At 36.4% G+C, this 22768-nt stretch overlaps 2 protein-coding genes across 2 annotated transcripts; both read left to right on the top strand.

The window, feature by feature from the left end:
• The first annotated feature begins 3068 nt into the window (after window positions 1–3068).
• On the top strand, window positions 3069–10464 carry LOC134655445 (uncharacterized). The gene is made up of 7 exons (XM_063510914.1): window positions 3069–3077; window positions 3423–3541; window positions 6984–7126; window positions 7781–7925; window positions 8718–8844; window positions 9847–9983; window positions 10404–10464. Exons 1-7 carry the CDS (start codon window positions 3069–3071, stop codon window positions 10462–10464), a joined length of 741 nt encoding a protein of 246 aa, XP_063366984.1.
• A 260-nt stretch (window positions 10465–10724) lies between these two features.
• LOC134655434 (UDP-glucosyltransferase 2-like) lies at window positions 10725–15810 on the top strand. The gene is made up of 5 exons (XM_063510906.1): window positions 10725–11540; window positions 12045–12264; window positions 13952–14035; window positions 14119–14254; window positions 15528–15810. The coding sequence occupies exons 1-5, from the start codon at window positions 10725–10727 to the stop codon at window positions 15808–15810; spliced, it is 1539 nt and encodes a 512-aa protein (XP_063366976.1).
• Window positions 15811–22768: the final 6958 nt, after the last annotated feature.

Genomic DNA, 22768 nt, shown 5'->3' with positions numbered 1-22768 from the left:
AATGAAATGAACAATGAAAAAGCGTTTATTGGTTACAATATTGAAATAGATAATTTATTCAATAAATTTCGTTAATAATACAGTTTAAAAAAATATGTACAATAATGTGTACAGTAAATTATGGTTGGAATCTCCAAGTAAGTAAAATTATACTTGTGGCAGGAGATCCCGCTCTTCCTACCAAAGTTACATACAGTTAATAAATAGCATATATTTGGCAAACATATATATACAGGGTGTCCCAAGAAGTAGTGATATACTGAAGCTGGGAGGTAGAGGACCTAGAGGGCTATCTGAATCACCCCCATGTATGTTCCGCGATATTTCGTATTTTCGGAGTTATGATTTTTTTTAATTTTTCACCTATCGCCGAGTACGATGAGATTTTTATTTATGGTGACGTGAATTATTGCGGTAGATGCTTGATTTTTTTTGTGTGCTACGCTGATAGATAGGCCAATTCAGTATGGTAACATTTACTATCGTTAGATCTTTGAATGGAATTAAAAAAAAAATAATGCCAAGAAAGATAAAATTACCCAGTATGTTCACAACTTCAAGGGCGCTTAGAAAAATAAAACATACTGGGTAATTTTATCTTTCTTGGCATTAATTTTTTTTTAATTCCATTCAGAGATCTAACGATAGTAAATGTTACCATACTGAATTGGCCTATCTATCAGCTTAGCACACAAAAAAAATCAAGCGTCTACCGCAATAATTCACGTCACCATAAATAAAAATCTCATCGTACTCGGCGATAGGTGAAAAATTAAAAAAAATCATAACTCCGAAAATACGAAAAATCGCGGAACATACATGGGGGTGATTCAGATAGCCCTCTAGGTCCTCTACCTCCCAGCTTCAGTATATCACTACTTCTTGGGACACCCTGTATAATTGCCAAGTATGTGCTTTGAATACGTATGCGACTGGACTGGAGAAGCAATTACTTTGTCTTAATTGGGTCCATTAATCGTAGAACCGACTTGGGAAAGGATAAAATAAAACAGTATCCCTTTTGTATGCGCTTGCAACTGATATGTTTGAATTCAGTGCCATGCCAAATATTTACATGTATGTAAAACGTATAATTAATATAATTATTGGTGTAATAAAGAATATTTACTTACTTACTTACATACACACAAAATAAACTTGCACACAAAATAAAATTTCCAATCGGTTTAGAAATAACAAAGTCCATTTGCAATGTCAAAGTGTGAAGTTGTCATTATTAATGTGAAATTTCTATGAAAATATGACGTTTATAATGATACTTTTTCCATTTGTTCTGTTCAAGTCCGTGCAAAGTTAGATTAGATGGACTCTACTTGTTTTGTTGCAATTTAGGTACCTCGTATGCTGTATCACAAAACTGTACGAGTATATATGTATGTATGTAAACACTATTGTACAAAAGACAGGTTAAAATACACTGTACTAGTAAAATGTCAATAGCGACGCAATACCGAGTATCAGCCAGTTCAAGCTAAACTCCAGAAATGTTCACTCTACATTGCAATATAAATTAAGAGTCCTCAAAACGCTTTGACGTTGCTTTACTCACGCATTTCACTAATTACATGAAAACCGCCAAACGGTGCATTTACCCTACTTGCAATGCTACCATCGATTTAGGTCAACCGCTAATGAGATTCCAGTCTTCGGATCTAGTCTTTATTACTTTTAAACTACTAAACGAATGTCATCCTTATCTCCTTCTAAATAAAGCTCATCGGCACTTGATCTCGATTCACCATGTCACTGAATGGAGAAAAGCTGTCAAAGAATTTCGAACTCTATTGAGTGTGGGAAAGGGTCTCTCGGTGTTTTATTGGTCGGTAGAGGGGTTGCATTGTCGGGCGAATGATCAGCGGTACAAAAGACATATTGTCTGGGAAGTGCATGTGATGGTATGTTCATGAGACTGGTGATATTTTTCAGTTGCAGTAACGAGGTGATTTGCATCAAAGAACGTGTGTTTAACCCCGATGCAAACAAAGGGATTATATATCCAACATATATTTATCCATGTTATTAATTATTATGCAGACGTATTTTAATTATGACTTAAAAATAAGGCGGGCGGCTAGGCGGTTGTGTTAAGGGTAAGCTGGGCTAGTAAGGACTGGACTGGACATTTCAGAAGTCATTCAATTTTATATTTTATTAAAAAGTAATTAAATGAGATTTCTTTATTTATACCTGCCACAATGACATATTTATGCGATGGTTTAAGAATACGCATGATACCTAACAAATTTTATAATATCTACTAAAATGTTTGTCACTGTGAAACGCGCGTTTGGATGAAATTGACTGCAACAGCTGCTCATGTGCATTCGCTACTTGGATACATTGTTACAATTTCACGAAACAATTATTAACTTAGCAGCATCTTACCGCATCTGTTAGTGCCTGGAAGTGGGTTTAATTCTATGTAAATAAGGTCGGAACTATTCTCGTCCCAGGTACTTGTACTTACCTACCAGGGAATTAGGTACCGCGGTGCTCTGCAGAGCCGGGTTCGAGAAAATCCGGCTTGTACGTTTTCAGCCTGCAGCATTGGTGTAATTGAGTGAAAATACTATGCTTTCCATTCCATTTGACTACTATTTATATACCACCACTATATATTCATCAGAATATACACCAGTAGTAGTAGACCAGGATCTCTAGAACTGTGTCGTATGCATAATTGTTAGACCGCAGTTTGACTTCTGTAGCGGTGCTCCCAGGCTTTAAGGAACTCGATGTTGCCGGGCTGAAAAGTGGTGCAGTTTCCACCACCAGCCCCTTGAATTTTCCCCTTACAATTCTCATACAATCGCTGTAGAAAAAATTTAACTTTTTTCTCAAATAGGACTTATGTGGGTCTAGATCTTAGGGTATTGGCACTACCTAATTAAGATTTGTATATTATGCACTTAACAGATGTTAGATAAAGTTGTGTTTAATGTTCGTTTTATAACTCAAGCCAGAAAATTATCATTAATAATAGAAACTACTGGAGCTATATCAGTTAAAATGGTGGACTTGTTCTAATAAGAGTTGGGTCGTGTAATATGTTTATGGTAAGTGAATTCAGCCGTTTTGGCATTTATCAGGTTTTCAGTGGTCTAAATAAATTGATAACTACATTTCAAAATGCTAAAAAAAGGTTCCTATGATGCACATTTCATACGGGCCTCTGCTTTTGCAAACATACACAACACCGGCCCTCCAAACTTGTATTTGCAACTTTTTTTTAAAGTCCAAAACTCAAATAAATAATATTTTTTGCACACAAAAAATATATCATTGTAAAGGTGATTAAACGTACTTTCAATTGATATCATTTTTAATTAGGTAGTGCAAATACGCTAAGAGCTACACCCACATAAGTCCTATTTGTAAAAAAAGTTTATTTTTTTCGACAGCGAATGTATGAGAATTGTAAGGGGAAAATTCAAAGGGCTGATGGTGGAAACGGCACCACTTTTCAGCCCGGCAACATCGAGTTCCTTGAAGCCTGGGAGCACCGCTACAAGGATCAGAAGTCAAACTGCGGTCTAACAATTATGCATACGACACAGTTCTAGAGATCCTGGTCTATAGTATATAAGGGATGCACGTAAAAACTAGAACTATGTTTAAATGTTCTGTCTCTTTTCGTCGATTGTCAGGATCGAATTGGGATGAATCCAGCACAAAGATCTTATTCATCCTCCTGTGTTAGAAACTCAAACGTCTCTCGTCAAAGTCTATGGCAGATTGTCTAACATTACCTACTGTCAAATTTGTCAACGTAAGAATTTTGTGTTTTGTAAATAAACTTTTGGTTTTATTTGAAATTATGTTATAACAATTATGAACACTAAGAATATCCCAAGACAAGATGCATCGAGTTATAATTATTTCAATATTAATTATTTGCTCTGTTAACAGTTACTGTGAGTGACTATTTTATTTCATTGTATCATAATCATAAATAATACAGTGAACCGTCCGGGATCGTCGTCAATTCGTCGGTTTTGATTTCCATGTCATCCCAGTCATTATACGTACTAAAAATTTAAGATATCTTATTGATACGATTTTTTTACCCCCTGGCACTGACTAAAATAACCGACTTTCTTTCACATTACATCTCAAAACTTTTTTGTAGTAGAAGAATTGCGTTGCGAGACTTGCATCTTTTTACATGTAATGTTTTTGATGGGATTAAGTTTCCTTGTTGACTACAGAGGCCAGATCCTAGTGGCGCCCTCATTAGGGGGTTGTGTTTTCTAATAAGCCATTTCATTTCTGTATAATTCAGTATATTAATGTTATAGTCCTACTGATTCCCCATGTCACATATTATGTAGTTTTATTTTTCTTATTTTTAGCTACATCACCTAAACGGTAAATGGTGGCCACTTTTTTCCGTTTAGGTGATGAAGTCAAAAGTAAGTAATATAAAACTATATCACATAGACCTAAAGTTGGGAATCAGTAGAACTACGACATTAATGTACTGGACTACATATAAATTTTATTAGAAAACACAATCCCCCTAATGAGGGCGCCAGTGGACGGATGATACCCTCTTAACGTATAAAGTATGTAGTGAGCAATGGTGTCCCGCGATTTTAGAATAAAATATAATTTAGTCTGGTAAATAATTAACAGGTTAATGAAGGATAACTATGTTGACACGCCAATTATGTTTTTTCAGACACTAGTGACTATGATGAAAATACGCCGAGACAGTTTATCGAGAAACTCAATGAACTAGACGATAATGAAGGTATTTGTCAGTTACATGTTTAATTACCTATCTTATTATCTAAGAATGTTTCGTGTCTATTTATATGCTAAGCTAACGGCCTGATTCGAACTTTAATATACGTCAAAAATTTGCTAAAGATACGACATGGATCGGATATGTCAGTGTCAAAAGGTATATATGATAATCTTTAATAGAAAAAAACCGACTTCTCTAACTACTAGCCTAACCCACTTAACGGTGCTTATACTTTATTTGGTAATATGTATACATTTTATGGTAATCATAGTGGTTGATTTAGTTTAGGTATCATAGTGGTTTTCCGGGTCAAGGTCCGGGTCTGGGTCCGAGTCCGAGTACGGGTCCGAGTCCGGAGTCCGGGGCCCAATCCAAGTCAAAATCGAAATTGAAAATCACAAAACGTGTACTATGCGTCGTTGAGGAGTTCTGTTCTGATCATCATCAGCAGTTCCACTTCATCAAATGCCACAGTTTTTAAAGTAAATGCTTGATTTTCTGATGAAAATATATAAAATTCTATACGGATGCCTTTAAGATTTGAGAAGTTCCCTCGATTCCTCATGGATACCATGTTCAGGACTTGAGATTGACATAAATGTGCCTAAAAACCTAACTTGCTTAACAAACATAACGAAAAGGACAAATCGCCAAATGCGAGCTATGCGTCGTTGAAGAGTTCCGTTATGATCATCATCAGCAGTTCCACTTCATCAAATGCGACAGTTTTGAATGAAAATGCTCGATTTTCTGATGAAAATACAAAAATCTCTATACGCATGCCTTTAAGATTGGAGGAGTTCCCTCGATTCCTCGTGGATCCCATCATCAGAACTCGAGCTTGACAAAATTGTGGCTTAAAAACTTAACTTGCTTAACAAACATAACGAAGAGGACAAATCGCCAAACGTGAACTATGCGTCGTTGAAGAGTTCTGTTCTGATCATCATCAGCAGTTCCACTTCATCAAATGTCACTTTTTTTTATGTATATGCTTGATTTGTTGATGAAAATACAAAAATCTCTATACGCATGCCTTTAAGATTTGAGGAGTTCCCTCGATTCCTCATGGATCCCATCATCAGCACTCGAGTTTGACAAAAATGTAGCTTAAAAACTTAACTTGCTTAACAAACATAACGAAGAGGACAAATCGTCAGACGTGTGCTATGCATCGTTGAAGAGTTCCGTTCTGATCATCATCAGCAGTTCCACTTCATCAAATGTCACTTTTTTGAATGTATATGCTTGATTTGTTGATAAAATTACAAAAATCACTATATGTGTGCCTTTAAGATTTGAGGAGTTCCCTCGATTCCTCATGGATCCCATCATCAGAACTGGGTTTTGACAAAAACGGGACCAATCTGTATGCATATACATACAATCAAAAAAATAATTTTCAAAATCGGTCCAGTAATGACGGAGATATGGAGTAACAAACATAAAAAAAAATAAAAAAAATAAAACATACAATCGAATTGATAACCTCCTCCTTTTAGATTTGGAAGTCGGTTAAAAAGATCCTAAAAGTAGGAGTAATACATATTATTTTGCTATATCATAGATGAGCCCGAGCCAATTAATCCGTTTCATCGGTCCTCATCACGGCAAAACAATACGAAACAGACCTCAATAATACCACTAGAGAGCAAGAATATTCTGTGCGAGGATTTTGAAGACTACTCTAGCAATTGTACTTTTCAAGCTAGAAAGATTTATGACCCGACGATACCTATGCCTATGTCTAATGAATTTAGAAATTGGTGCAAGTAAGTAATCATTATCATACGGGTTCATTTTGTTGGATTCTTATAACCTAAAAGATCACCAAGTGGCTTCGAGCAACACTGGGTAGGGGGTCGACATTTGCACTTTTTCCCCTCTGCCGAAGCACATGCCCGACTGGGCATGCACACAACTAGCGCGGTGCGTGATCTAGTTGTGCAAGATTTGTCTTTAACGTGTGTCATTTTCTATGTATTTGTGTCGTCGATTTGTACGGTAAGATATATCACTTGTCAGAAACTGGTATTGCTCGAAGCCAAGTGGGCAATCCTGGGATATTATTTTCGGTGTCAAATGACCACTAGGTTTACGCATACAAAATAATTATTATTTATTCAAATTACTACAATACTTTGGTCTATAAAAATATTTTGTTGTCAAAATAGTTAACAGTAGGATATGTAAAATGCTTTTGCTTTTACAGAGCATTGAAGCAACTGGCAACCTGTGAACACGATTGGAACACGGATTGCAAAGACGTCACAGAGAAGAATTTCAACGAGTTCACAATCCAGGGCCAACTGCACGTTATTGATAAAGTATGTCATGACGACGGGTTTTCAGTGCGTAAGTCAAATTGGTTTTCATTTCTCTGGACTAGACAAAGCCTCGCTCCTGAGTTTATCAAATAGACGCTATAGAAAATGTCGTCGCTGTGCAGTTGACTAAACGCCGACGCTCTGGAGACGCTAGTGTCGGGCGGCCCTTTATCAAGATGGGCTTACCTTTTTAGCAAGATCCTCAGTCATAGCATAGAGAAATAAGTAAGCTTAGAGTACTCCATACATAATAAGTTGTATCCGGGTATGGTAAAACGGTATTTTTAGTTCCTTACTAAAAATACTTGAAACTTTTCAAACTCGCTCAATACTTATTAAGCTTGAATTTTAAGTATTTGTAAAGCTGTTAATGTGTTTTTATCTATGAATGTATAGGTGAACCAGGATCTATTGAGGGTGCGCCATGTTGCGGAATTTCACTGGAACTATTTTTTTCATACTACACTGAATTGTCACCCTATACATGAGAATAACAGCGCCCTCTTGACAATTATCATATATTACTGGTCAGGCTATACCTAGTGAGCACTCTGAGGTTATTTATTTATCTATGGTCATAGTGTGATAAACATAATAGATAAGTAGGTATAATAATAAACTTGTAAAAAATGATTTTTACGACTGCCTTTAGAAATGTAATAAGATTATTTACTTTTACCAGACTACGACATGCTCCTGGATAAATGCATCATGGCGGTATCAAAGGACTGGACAGCTTGTTTCGTGAATATGAAATTCCACACAGACCTACGTAAAGCTGCTACAAATAACTGGGCGCATTATGAAACTCACTTCTATTTGTGCTGGTATGTGAAATATAGTATATTAACCCTTAAATGCATAGTGATGCATTTATACACACAACATAAACATCAAATGTTATGCATTATTAAACAAATTCTATTTGTTCTTGTATATTATTTCAATAGTAAAACTAATAAATTTTCCGAATTATTACATAAATTTACGCAGTATTTTAATTTATAAAGGTTACATTTGTTTATAGACGAAATGTCGGAAAACTTGGAAAAACCTGGAAGTTGATGATTTTTAGTATGTGATTTTGGGCAGATTTTTCGGGGTTTGTAATTATTTTATATTTACAAATTTTATCATAGGAACATCACAAATAGTGTACCTTTCTGTTGGCAGTTAAGATTTTTCCTATACCCCTTACTAATAGCTATATATTTCCAAAAATATGATTTAGACTATGCAACTTTTAACACTGATTTCCCAGTGAAAATCGATGATATATTTTTTTTACTATTTTTCCTAGAAACGGCAAACAATTATGTGATATATATATTAATTTCGGGCAAAACGAAAAAATCATGTATTTAAGGGTTAATCATTGATTATTAATCAAACACTGGCTGCACACAATACGTAGTGTACTCTCTGTCACACCTATCTGCGGCGTTCTGTCTCTTTTTCAATTGGTTGACTCAACTATAACGATTTCTAAAAACCGATTGAACGCCTCGCCACGCTTTAAACGTATCTAAAGGTTCAATTCAGTACCTTTTTGGATTGTCAGCGATTCTCAAACAAACTTTTGAAACGTTTATTCGTTATAAAAGGCAGGTTTGTTGCAGTGAAAGGACCCGTTTCCGTCGCTGCACTTTAGAGGTCCTGTTGAAGTTTCTGCACAAGTGCACTTCTCAACAGTCCATTTTGCTACAGAAATTTTCAACTATTATATCGGAGGGTGAAGTTTTTCAGGTATAGTACCTGTGGATTATGCAAAAATTAAGTAGCACGCATGTACGCCAACCATAGTTATTTATTCAAACACTAGTACGCTTTCAGATCTTTAACCACAAGGTTGAGGTGATAGCTCTCAGGTTGAATGGGTAGTTTTCCTATATTTTTTAATGATTTTCGTTACATTACGGTATTTGTTAGATCCACTGAATTTATACTATAGGTTCACTATAGTTCTTGAGTCGTTTAAAGCGCGCGCAAGCTAAGCCGGTATTGGTCGGTGGTTTTAGAAATCATTCTAACATAAATCCGCCTTGTTTCTCGACCAGCAAAGATTTCTAAAAGCATCACTCCAACGTTGAAAAAGGACAAATCTTATTTTACTACTATTTTTATTCATGATATTCCGAAGCACTGCTGCGTGCACGCACTTAACTCTCAAGAAGGTTGTTAGCATACTCCTTTGAAATTCTAGTTTATTAGGGTGACTTCAATTCCTTCTGGAGAGTTTTGTTTTATTCTGAACCTTATACTAAGAACTCAAAGTTCTTTTTTGATTAAGTGACGGTTCTTTTAAAATAATGGCGTGAGGATGTCACAGATTACGTAAATATTTATTTGGTTTGGGTAGTTAAGTTGTAAAACTTTGAACATCTTGACTTATATCGACCTGATTACCTTTTGTATTGTTTGGGAGCTCGAAAACAAGACAAAAGGTAATCACGGTCCATATCCCAGTCAATATAAAATATAAGTCTAGTGAAACTAACCGTGAATCATTCAAAACTGATATTTGAACATAATTATATATGTATTAGCTTTGAATTTTATTGTCTTCAAAATGTACAGTATGTATTTTGTCATATAGGTACATAATATTTTTGAAAATAGTTTCTTTTTATAATTCTTTTAAATAAAGATTGTAGTTATTGCCCACAATGCGCCATCCATCATTATCAGGGTCAACCCCCGCACGACGTATTCTATGGACAAAACCCTATTAATATCTTTTTTTTTCAGGACTGTAACTTCAACATGATGTACCCAAAATGTCCAGGCGGGGATCCGCGACCACCAACGGCTCTGGTCTCCAAGCTTATGAAGGATGAATATATTCACGAACTCAAAGCCAGCTCATTTCGACCAACGACAATGGGGTCACTTCAATTGACAATTTTGTATTATTATTGCATTTTTAAATAATTCCTGAAATGAAAGTATTTTATTTCTACAAATTCAATAACGGAAGCCGAAGAGCAGATGAAAAAATATGATAAATAAAATACTTAAGTCATTTCATCTTGCCATACTGTGAGTAAGAGTCACAAACAAGTAAATTAGGTAAGTATGTAATAATATGTAATAATAATATGTTATGTTTGATAAATTCCATTAATCTCTGCTTAGGCAAGAATCAAATAAAAAACTAGTCAAGTTGCAGTCGGGCGTGCGCTCCAAGGGTTCTGTAATCACACTTTGTTGCAAAATAATGCAAGATCGCCTCAAGATTGACCTTTCTTATAGGATTTTCAGTAATCCATGATTGTGTAATGAACTATTTTTTAGCTTTTTTTTAGCCTCAATACTTTTGGAGATGAGGTTGTGAGTGGGGAAATAACTACAAAATTGTCTACTTAAATTATACATACTTACCTATATTATAAACTGGATTATTTTTGTTTAGTTTTGGTCATTTAATAAATTACTTATGTCAATTATAATTATATTATGTTCCGTTTTTTTCCTGTTGAGGTACGGAACCATATAAAGTAAATTTTGATGCTCCATATTGATAAGCGGTAACGGGTGCTGATACTCGTATCGGCGATATCAACGAAATATAACTAAGTTACTAAATCATTCATTCACTAAAATTCTTCTCAATATCATTCATGAAAATGTCGAAAGTTATTACGTTAGCTTTAGTGTTATGTGTAATAAATACAATTGAAAGTCACAGAATACTTTGCGTTTTCCCAGCGCCGTCTGTAAGTCATGCAGCTGTGTTTCGTGTTTTGACTGAAGAATTAGCAAATAGAAGACACGAGTTGGTAATAATAACACCAGATCCGGCTTTTAAAGGAAAAATAGCACCGGCGAATGTCACAGAAATTGACGTATATGATGTGTCATACAAGGTCTGGAACGATATGGTTGAAAAGGCAACAGGAGCATCTTTATATAAACAGTTGAAGGCGACGATGCAAGTTTTGGCAGACTTAGTAAGAGTACAATTAGAAACTCCACAAGTAAAAGAATTCATGGCCAAAAATCAAAAGTTTGATCTTGTTTTAACAGAAGCAAGTATTATAGCAGCTCTCGGTTACGCTCATAAATTCAAGGCCCCAGTCATACAAGTTAGTTCATTTTATGGAATAAGCAGCAATTTCGAAGGCATTGGTGCTCCAACGCATTTATTCTTGTATCCTGCGTTGTATAGAAAAAAGTTGGTAAATCTAACAATGAAAGACAAAATAAAAGACGTACTTATAACTCTGGTGTTAAAATTTGCCTACATTGGGTATGAGAATGAAGTAAATAGAATTCTAAAGACTTATTTTGGTGAGGATACACCTGAGTTGCACGAGTTGGAAAGTAACGTCGATATGTTATTTGTGAATACAAACCCTATTTGGGAAGGAAATAGACCGGTGCCTCCCGGTGTTGTGTATTTGGGACAGTTTCATATACCACCTGTAAAAGATCTTCCACAAGTAAGTACCTCTTCTTTATCGTTACACTCTTTGCAGAGTGTCGTGGTCAACTCGTGTCGTGGACATCAGGCACAGATGCTGCTTGCCGTACGATTTCTCGCCATTAGAGGTTAGATGTCAGATTTGATTTGGTCAGCCCATCGCATATGTGGCCTTCTACGCCTAGTAAGTACCTACCCTACCTAATGTTTTATAAAATATAAGCAATTGTGAAATAGTCATGCGTTTGCAGTTAATGTTATTAGTATTAACGCTTTTCTGGTTGCATCTGAAAGCATGGGTTGTTGTTATTAACTAATTATAGATATTTGTAATAATTAATTGTTAAGAAACTAGGGTTTGGCTATCGGTTTCAAGTCGTACGCTTAAACCAAATGGCTACTTCTGTTACGATATTATTTGAAGCAAACAGTAAATACTACATAGGTATACAATATTTTGTATTTTCTAGCGAAAATGTTTACTAAACCTGTACGATTTAAACATATTATTATTTGCTTTCAGGATCTCAATTCATACCTCGACTCGTCGCGCGGAGTAATTTATGTTAGTTTTGGTTCCAACTTTAGCCCGTCGACTCTCTCTGAAGACAAAATTAGTTTTCTGATAACAGTATTCTCGAAATTACCTTATGACGTTCTATGCAAATGGGATACTGAAGATCTGCCTGCACTACCGAGTAATGTGAAAATAAAAAAGTGGCTGCCACAAAACGACCTTCTGAGTAAGAATTATGAATTTTCGGTTATTCACCTCTCTGTAAAGGGGCCCACTGATTAACAGTCCGCCGGACGGTATCGGCCTGTCAGTTAGAACAAAAAGTTGACAGCTTCGAACAACTAACAGACCGATATCGTTCGGTGAACTGTTAATCAGTGGGCCCCTTAAAACTTTAGCGAGATTTTTTTGAAGTGAAAACTTTAGCGGCGCTGGGCACTTTTTGAGGTGGGGAAAAAATGATAAACTCGAGGCAGCGTAAGGCGATCACGTGACCGTAAGGGGCGTAAGGCGATCACGTGACCGTAAGCCCCGTAAGGTGGCCACTCATAATTTAGATGGCATAATTATAATCAATAAAGAAAAACTCAATGTTATTTGACATTTATGTTGCGGACTCCTTTTCAAGATTCCTACGTTCAAATAGTTTGGCGTTGTCATGGCAGTATGTAAATAAACATGTCAATGAAAAAGTGTGATCTTATTTGAGAATGATAATAATATATAATAAATAAATAGAATACCTCCGCTAAACGTATGTATCGTGTTACCGGGCGTCGGTAACATAGTGAGGTGAGTTTTCACTTCTATCGGCACTCCCGGAGTGCAACCATTGTTCCTTGTTTTTTTTTATTATTAATGGGCTTACTCATGGCCACTGACTAGCCGAGGCGAAGACATGGCCTACGATGGAGCGAGCCTGCCCAGAAGGTGCCTGTTCACCCTTGATTTGAAGGTTGCCGGGTTATATGAAGTCGAAGTTAAGCTAAAAAGCGGCCAAGTGCGAGTCGGACTCGCCCATGAAGGGTTCCGTATTTAGGCGATTTATGACGTATAAAAAAAAACTACTTACTAGATCTCGTTCAAACCAATTTTCTGTGGAAGTTTACATGGTAATGTACATCATATATTTTTTTTACTTTTATCATTCTCTTATTTTAGAAGTTACAGGGGGGGGGGGACACACATTTTACCACTTTGGAAGTGTCTCTCGCGCAAACTATTCAGTTTAGAAAAAAATGATATTAGAAACCCAATATCATTTTTGAAGACCTATCCATAGATACCCCACACGTATGGGTTTGATGGAAAAAAAATTTTTGAGTTTCAGTTCAAAGTATGGGGAACCCCAAAAATTTATTGTTTTTTTTTCTATTTTTGTGTGAAAATCTTAATGCGGTTTACAGAATACATCTACTTACCAAGTTTCAACAGTATAGTTCTTATAGTTTCGGAGAAAAGTGGCTGTGACATACGGACGGACAGACAGACGGACAGACAGACAGACAGACATGACGAATCTATAAGGGTTCCGTTTTTTGCCATTTGGCTACGGAACCCTAAAAATGCACACCATTTTCACAATCAGCGAGATTTTTCGCAGAACATGGAATGGTTGTAGGTAGTTAGTTTTTTCAATTGCAGGCAAAAAATATTCAAAAATGCGGTTATTCAATGCAATGGATGTACCATTTTACACAAATTCTGATAAATACAATAACGTTAAAAATATGGTGGTGCATACTTACATGAAATTATTAAAAGATAATGTTTAAATTTTTTTGCTCACACTCACTCGGGTAATTCCAAGAACCCATAATGGAAACTGATTCATAAAAAATACTGGCATGGATTACATGAATGCCTTTGAAGGAAACATATTTATCACCAATAAATTTCGCATATTTTTCCAGGACATCCAAACATAAAACTTTTCATTACTCAAGGAGGAATGCAATCAACAGACGAGGCAATCGTTGCTGGCGTACCATTAATAGGTAATTTATTAATCTTAAAATTAAGTAAATAGGTATTCGTTATTTGGAACGTGCATTTTTATAATGTTCCTCTTTGGCCGTAGGTATACCATTACGAGCAGACCAGTTTTTCAATACTGAGAAGTATATACAACACAAAATTGGCGAAAAACTTAATTGGGACACTTTAACAGAGGAGGAGTTTTATAACACCATATTGAAAGTTGTGGAAGATGCCAGGTATTTTAAAAATAGGGTTGTATTAATATTATCGTTATCCAAGATCGATGTGATGCTCATATTGCTTCGAACTTAGCCGTAGTGAAACTGACTTTTGTAGATTTGTTGCAACAATTATATGTAAGTACCTACGGCGTATGATTTAAAACCCGTGACGGGAACGACGATATTTTGTATATGACAGCGCCGGTAGACGGAGTGGATTATCAGAGTTTAATCAACCCAATTATAAAAACTGATAAAAAATTATGCACCAGTAAAATTCATTAAGCCTACTCGTGATAATGATAAGTATTGGCGCATTATCGTATGTATGATCTGATATAATAGAAGGATTTACCTGTCAAAAATCAATGATATTAAATACATAAATAATCAAATAATGTTGCTTTGCTATGCTTTCACTATTTTTGCTCGTTTTTATGATAATTTCGGTATTTCTAATGACATCATAATAAGCGCTATAGTGTTTGCCTAAGAACGAATACATATCTGAACTAGCCCGTTGTGCTTAAAAAAGGTCGAAAATTGGTCGAACCTTATCCCAGAAATAGTAGTTAGCCGGGGCTATACACGGAACCACTTAGATAATACTGTACATGTTCTATATGTTTGACAAGTCATGGTAAGGCACATATTTACAATATACATGCGGCCAGTTAAGTCCACCGCAGAAATGCGTATAGGTATTCTAGGCTGGGTTCTCAGAACCATACCTACTACAGTCTCAACTCAGTATTGATATTTCATCATAAATGTATCATAATTATAAGTAGCCAGTGCCCAGATATAATCCGTTTTTTATCGGATTTCATTCTTAATGCCTTAATGCAAATCTGTATTCTACAGTTTCATCTTGCATGAATTTGCATTGATGTTATTGCCAAGTGGGAGTAGCACGGTTACTATAATACGGGTCCTCTGGGATAGTTTGTTTAAAATTACCTACTGTAGTTTTTCGTTTCGACAATGTTTTGCAAATATACATTGTTGTTTGTATATAATTTAAGAATTGATTACATCTGAAAAACAAACGGATTAACATAAATGTAAATAGTATAATATTTCAGAAAAATAATATTTTATATCTTACCCGTTTACCTATTATGTTTTTGACAGTTATGAACTCATGACTAACTTAAACATTTCAAGATTTACTCAAATCCCTTAGTGCGTTTCGATCGATGATAGGTTCTGAGGAGATCTCCACATTATGATCTTTGATCTCAAGATTTCCCATCACAATAACTTTGAACAATCATTACGTTTTCAGCTACCGTCAAAACGTGTTGAAACTCCGTACGTTAATGGCGGACCAGCCGATGTCTGCGCTGGAGCGCGCGGTGTGGTGGACGGAGCACGTGCTGCGGCACGGCGGCGCGCGCCATCTGCGAGCGCCCGCGGCCGGCATGGGCTGGGCCGAGTACTACGAACTGAAATTAATCGCAGCGTTATTATCCATCACAGTTACTATTCTTATGTTATTTATAGGGTTTCTGTATATGTTGGGGAAATCGATAAAAAAACTGTTTGTGAGAAAATCCAAAAAAGACTAAACTACTTATAGATGTTGGGACCGCTTGTTTTCTTTTTTCAGAAACAGCATTAGTTATTCTAGGTGACGATCGCTTGCGCTTCGCCATCGAATCGATTTGTGTCTCTCTTTCACTCTTCCATATTAGTGTGACAGTGACAGTTGCGTTTCGTTCGCTACGGAGGGCATGTTTAGTAAACATTCATTCGTCGGTACGACCTCAGACCAACAATAGTCGTGATTACATCCATGTATCGCGTTCATTTATCATGGAATATTTTCATATAATTTAAATATTGGCCTAGACTAAAACTGCCCTGTTTTCACAAGCACCTTGTGTACGCGTTGCGACTAGAGCTCTTTTTATATTATATAGGCAAATTCAGTGGCGTAGCTAGGCGTGGGCGATGGGCCGTCGCCCACGGCCTCGCGCCCCAAGGGGGCCTCGCGTAAGGCCCTTCGGGCACAGTGAAAAAAAAGGGCCTCGCAGATGCGAATTCTTCTACGGCTAGATTAGTTCACGCTACGCCGCTGGCAAACATTGAACATTTCAAACACAGAACACACCTACTATTTTCATTAAACAAGCCCTATGATACCTAGTAAACATAAAACTCAGGTTACATTTTCTCATCCCTACAAGCCGTGTTGTTTTCAAAGTTAATTCATTAGAGGGCGAACAGATGGCGCCTCTGGGAAAAACGATCCCTTGTTTTATGTTGTAACTTTTGTGTCACCGTCAAATGACAACCCTTCCACGCTCATACTTGTTGTAATCACAACTGGGAACCCTAGAAAACCACGGTATTAACCAAGTTTAGACGGAATTGGCAGTATAACAATATTTTGTTAGAAATTATTTTAGGCTGTGATAGGAAGCTTAATTAGGGTTGTCAAATCTGTACGTACGCGCTGCCTAAGCAGAGCTTTTAAAGAGAATTATCGAGACAGGCGTTAAAGAAAGTTAAGGAGTTAACTTTAATAATGAATAAGTCGGAATGTCGAATGAGATATACGGTTTTGTTTGAGATTTGAGATTTCGAAGTCTGGTATGACTAAAGTTTTTCTGTTGTAAAATTTTAATTTTTCATCTTAAGTTAGTGATGTCACTCTTGGGACAGGTTAGAGAGCCAAAGTGCCTCTTTGTGGTTAGGTTGTTTTGTTAATGAAAAAAGTAAAACAAATAGCCCGAGTTTATTTTGTTTTAAACTTCAACAAAATATACTGGGGCTATTTTAGTAAAACAAGGAATCAACATTTGATACACAGCGAGCGGTTGTATACAAGCGTACTGCCTTCCTGATCTTAAGCGCTCATTATTGCTTAACATGGTAGTTAAGCGATACCTATTCTGTATGAGACTTCACCATACATCTTGATTTTAATAACAAAACTTCCGTGAGACACAGACGTATTAAATATATTAAAAGCGGGTCACTCACGACCCGGTCATAACACGGCTTTTAATATATATAATACATCTTGATTGATGATAATGATGATTTATGGGCGATTTACGACATTCGGATGTCATTTGGACTACCCCTACCCGAATATACCTTGCAAATTTTTTGTTATAAGACATTACTCGTAACTCGTAATAATCTTATCACAGAATATGCATCTGCGGCTCTCTTTAACCCACAATGAAATCTGTTTATTTCAATCCTGCCATTATAAACATAAACAGCTCAATTTCCGTAAAAGAATTATTGTAACAGCCCTAGTTTATGGATAAATATGTTATCCTTTACATTTTATTGCCCACGTTATTGTACTTTTACTCCATTCCGTTGTTCGGCGAGGGATAAAGGAATCAGTGGAAAATTTATATAAGTACACGTGTAAGGCTTAAAACTGATGAAAGTAACTTAAGTACCAGAGATGCGATTTATTTGAAATACTTCTATTTAAAATGCAAATACAAAATGCAAAATACCTATTTTGTATTTTGCATTTAAATGCCTTTTAGTAAAAAACATTTTGTATTTTATTTGAAATACTTTTCGAGATGTATTTTGCATTTTTAATATTCATTTCAAAATGCAAAATACTTTGTGATTAAGTTTAGCCAACATTACCAGTCAAACAAAATGAAATGAACGAATGACGCTTGTATTGCCGAATTTGACCGATAGAGGCGTCTGCTAGCCATGCGCGCCTTATAGCCGTTTATAGGCGAATTAGACTCTCGCGCGAGCCACGAGACGAGCCGCGAGCCGCGCCACGAGACGCGAGTCCACCGCTTAGAGCTCGTTCCCACTATGTCGGATGTCGTGGCGATTTTTAATCGTACGTTCCACTGGCAGAACATTTTATATGAAGCTGTTCACACTCGTCCGACAACGATTTTGTGTCGGATACGACATAAAATGTCGTGCGTTTTGCCAGCCCTCCCAGCCCGGAAAAAAATCGTGTCGTGTCTCGCTCGCGTACGAGTGAATATAGCGCTGTTCACATTTTGTCGGATGTCGGAACGATTTCGCCCGCGTTTTGTGTAGTTTATGCATCCTGATATCCGAGATAGTAGATCGTTGAATGTACTTATAGACATTCTAAAATAATTGAAAAATTTCACTTCATCACTTCTTAATTCAGCTATCAAATTCTGAAATATTCCTAAGGTAAATCTTTCCCTGAGAATTGGGTGTACCCAATATCTCCTTTTTTTAACTGCCTCTAATCGTTTCTTTCGCAAATAATACAAAACCACAAACATTTCGTCGACGTTCATCTTGTACTAAGCCTCGCTACCCACTCGAAAAATACACGCCAGCTGCGATCGTGCACGACAGACGACTAGTGGGAACAGTACCGCCGACACCCGATTGAAATCCGGATCCGACATCCGACATGTGAGAACAGCGGCAACGACACACGATTAAAAATCGCCACGACATCCGACATAGTGGGAACGAGCTCTTACACTCTCGTTCGGCTTGTCATTCGGTTATAAACCTTATGCCGTGCCGTTAGTGTTTAAATTATATTAGCTCGACGAGCTTGCGAGCCACGAGACGAGCCACGAGCCCACCGCTTACACTCGCGTCTCGTGGCGCGGCTCGCGGCTTGTCTCGTGGCTCGCGCGAGAGTCTAAATTGGGGGTTAGACTCACGGCTCGGCTCGCTATTATGTCTGATTAGTGTCAATGTGAAACGAAAATGACGAACATTATCTATTCTATGGCTATTCTCATGATAAATATATACCTAAAATAAATAAAAATATCTGAGATTTGGTCAAAAGGTATTTTATTTTGAAAAAGTATTTTGAAAATACCTATTTTGCATTTAGCATTTGAAATACAAAACGCAAAACTATTTGGTATTTTGCATTTGAAATAGTAAATCTGAAAAGTATTTTGCATTTTGTATTTAAATGCTTTTTTAAAACCATTTTGTACATCTCTGTTAAGTACCTATGTTCCGTTCCTTCCGATTATACTTTAGCCTTTGTTGAGTTGCTGATATTTGAAATGTGACTTCAAGTTAATGCTTTTGTTTCAGAAATCAGAACCCCTAGTGTAAATTTTATTCGATAGCGTGACGAGCGGTTGCGTTGTCTATTTTGTATGTGATTTTGAATAGCGCGCCAAGCGGGACGTTTTGGAAACTCAATATCATACAAAATGACACTTAACGCAGATTACGCGTACGCCACGTCACGCTATCGAATGAAATTTACACTAGGCGTTATGGATAGAAATAATACCATACCTAATCATCACTCTGAGTTTTCATAATACTTAGATAAGGTACCTACTCTTTTGGTCTATCACAATTTATACATACTACTTATGTATTTCGTTTTTATTTTAATCTTTGTCTAGGGTCTACTGACAACAACCCTAGTGTTCAACTTTATAAACTATTGATGATAATAATACCGTCCAACATGGCAACTTCATTTCTTATTTTTACATCTCACAGGTAAGATTTGATTTATTTTTGTGGTAAAAAAATAACATTAAAAAATCTACTTGGTCCCTACCTAGGAACTTTTAAAGTACCTAAGGTAAGGTATCAGAAAATTGTAGTCATCATCATAAACTAAATTCGATCACTGCAAAAAACCGTCACTGCCATTTCAAAAAAAATACAATCAGGAATGAAAGAGAAAGCGGATATAGCGGGGACAGAGAAGTCCCAACTGTCAAGAAGGCACATCGACGAAATATCGATGTGAGTTGCTCTTGACGTTGAATTATTAACCTCTAAAATTGCGGTGGCCCAATGCACAGACGGAAGCGAGTTTTCTATTTCTTCTGTTTATTAAATGGCGGTCTTTAAATAGTATGTATTTATTGATCGATTGCACGTACAAAGGTATTAGCAGTTGCATATGTTAAGGCAGAACAGCCTGAGGAAAAACACAAGCCGAAAGCTTCGTCTTAATCTCTGTGTGTGTGTTTAACTCGTCAAAAGAGAAGATTTTAATGTGGGAGATATTATATATAAAGGGGTGGCCAAATTTAGATAGGCTGCACCGTCACCGACACCACCTACTCGGGAGGAGGAAATTGACATCCGGATTCAGAACGCCTTGCGATGTAGTGCCGCCCTTCATAAAGTGTTAGTGTCCAGACTCCTGAGTAACAAAGATTATTATTTATAGATAATTTAAAATGATGCAACTTCAGGGTACCTACATATCCTGTAGAATTTTTCTAGGATGGCGTCCATATAAATGAATGAATTTAATAAGTATAGCACAGGTTATTAAAGGGTCAGCAACGCGCAACACCCCTGGGACATGTAGGCGTCCATAGGCTACGGTGAACGCTTATGATTAGGCGGGCCGTATGCTTCTTTACCACTGACGTGGTATTTAAATAAGTTTTTGGCAAAAATTTCATTTTTGTTACACGTTTTTCCGCTGACTGTACTTTTCTTACGACAGACAACTAATACTCATCGAGACAATTCTAAAAATCCCTAACACAATTAGGTTGCGTTGTTTCATCACAGAGTTCCTATGGCCACCTCCTGTCTCCATCATCAGATCAGCTCGATGGTACCATAATATTGCATTGTCACCCGACTTACATGTGTATGCAAAATTTCAGCTCAATCGGAAACCGGGAAGTGGATCAAATTTAACTTGCAAGATTCCATTACATGTTAGTTACATACAGGTCGACCTAATAAAAGCGTGTTAAAAAATGTTACATTGTACGGAAGCCTTCCTCAAAAGGTTTGAGATGAGAGCTCAAATACGTAGCGATAATCTCGTTTCATTCTATTTTTGAATTAGGAGAAAGGCATGTGTAGAATGTCTGAAAATGGTATTGTGAATTTAGTTTGAACGACATTAGGATCTGGGACATTAGGATTTTCCGCCATAAGTTTGTCTTTTAAGACATTCACGCTGACTACAAAAGGCGGTGTTTGGCGCCTTTTATCCAAATCCCCTTCATTCAGGCGTCAAATTCTCTATGCCGACTTGGAAACTTTGACACAGAGCATTTATCGCGAACAGCATTATGCTTGGATCCACGTTTTCGGTGTGATGTAATAAAACGAGATCAGACTAGGCGAAAGTAACTTTTTTTATGTAAACGCATGTTTTATCTACTTATTGCTTTCTCCTGATTGATTGAGGAAATGCGTTTGCTTTCCCGGAATTCCATTTTAGTTACTCAACGTTGTTGGTTTTTAGCATTACTTATATCGTAGAGAAAGAAGTAAGCTTGGAGTGTGTACTCCATACATCAGTGCCGTAACTTAATAAATAATAAGTTGTATGGGATACGAGTATGGGTACCCGTCGGCTCTTACTTACGCGGCGGTTATTATGTTATTCATGACTAATAAGACGCAAATAGATTACTATTTCATCGCTCTCGGCAAATACTGCTATTATGTCGGTTTGATTAATGTGATTTAGATGTCCGTATCTGTAAGGGATCTACCTTTGTGCCGAGGGATTGCCACAGTTTAATCTGTTGTCGAAGTAAATGGCTTCTCACAGGTAAGTAATTGTTCAGTTAGCAATGTAACACTAACATGTGTATCCTTGTAGTATATAACTACTCTTACGTATGTATATCTTGAAGCACGCTATGAAACACTTGATTTGCTAAATCAATTTCTGAAGCTTGATAGGTCTTAATAGGTATTAAGGGATCAATTTCTAAGGCTTGATTAGTCTTAACAGGTATTTAATTAAGACCGCTAATTTAAAGTGAAATGGCAATGACTATCCTGATATTACGGTGACTGTTATCATTAAGCCGTCCGTATGTTTGTTTACCACCGACGTGGTATATGGGTCTTTATTGTTTCCCAAAAAGTTAAAGGTATATTAATTAAATACGAGTTTTAAAACACCATTATAATAAACAATACGCTCACTTTAGCATTAACCTCTGCACTAATAAAAGCATAAGTAACTAATTTAATTTAATCCCGTGAACAAAGTCTAGGTCCCATTAGCCGTTTATTTGTAAAGACTTACTTTACCGTCTCGCGTGGCTGCACATCTAGGTTTCCACGTGTTTTTAACTCATCTTAATTATAATGCACTGAGCACTAACATAATATGAGTTAAACTACATTATTAAGGGGTTATTCTCTAAAGTAAGTAAGTAAGTAATCATTTATTGTCAGATTGTGCATGTCAGTTTACAGGTGTTACAAAATTATTAGATTACTGAGTGTCACAATCAATCGGTTTACGGTATACAATTTCCTTATTCCTAAAATACATATAGTACAATTCAAAATACACTAAAAATTTAATAAATGGAAAAAATACAAAATTCAAATAAACTAAGAGTCAATTCAATATTAAAGTCTATTTTTTTTATTCGGTAGACTAAAATGACATTTCATAGTATGAACATCATGTGTCATTTCATAGTATGAAATGTCATTTTAGTCTACCGAATAAAAAAATTGACTTTAGTATAATTTACATTGTTATTAAGGTCAGTATTCATTAGGTAGGTGTCATTCACATGTCAAGCGTTCGATTTAGTT

The sequence above is a fragment of the Cydia amplana genome, chromosome 2 (assembly GCF_948474715.1).
Source record: "Cydia amplana chromosome 2, ilCydAmpl1.1, whole genome shotgun sequence".
Lineage (NCBI taxonomy): Eukaryota > Metazoa > Arthropoda > Insecta > Lepidoptera > Tortricidae > Cydia > Cydia amplana.
The sequence above is the reverse complement of the archived record's forward strand: the minus strand, read 5'-3'. Positions and strand labels throughout refer to the sequence as shown.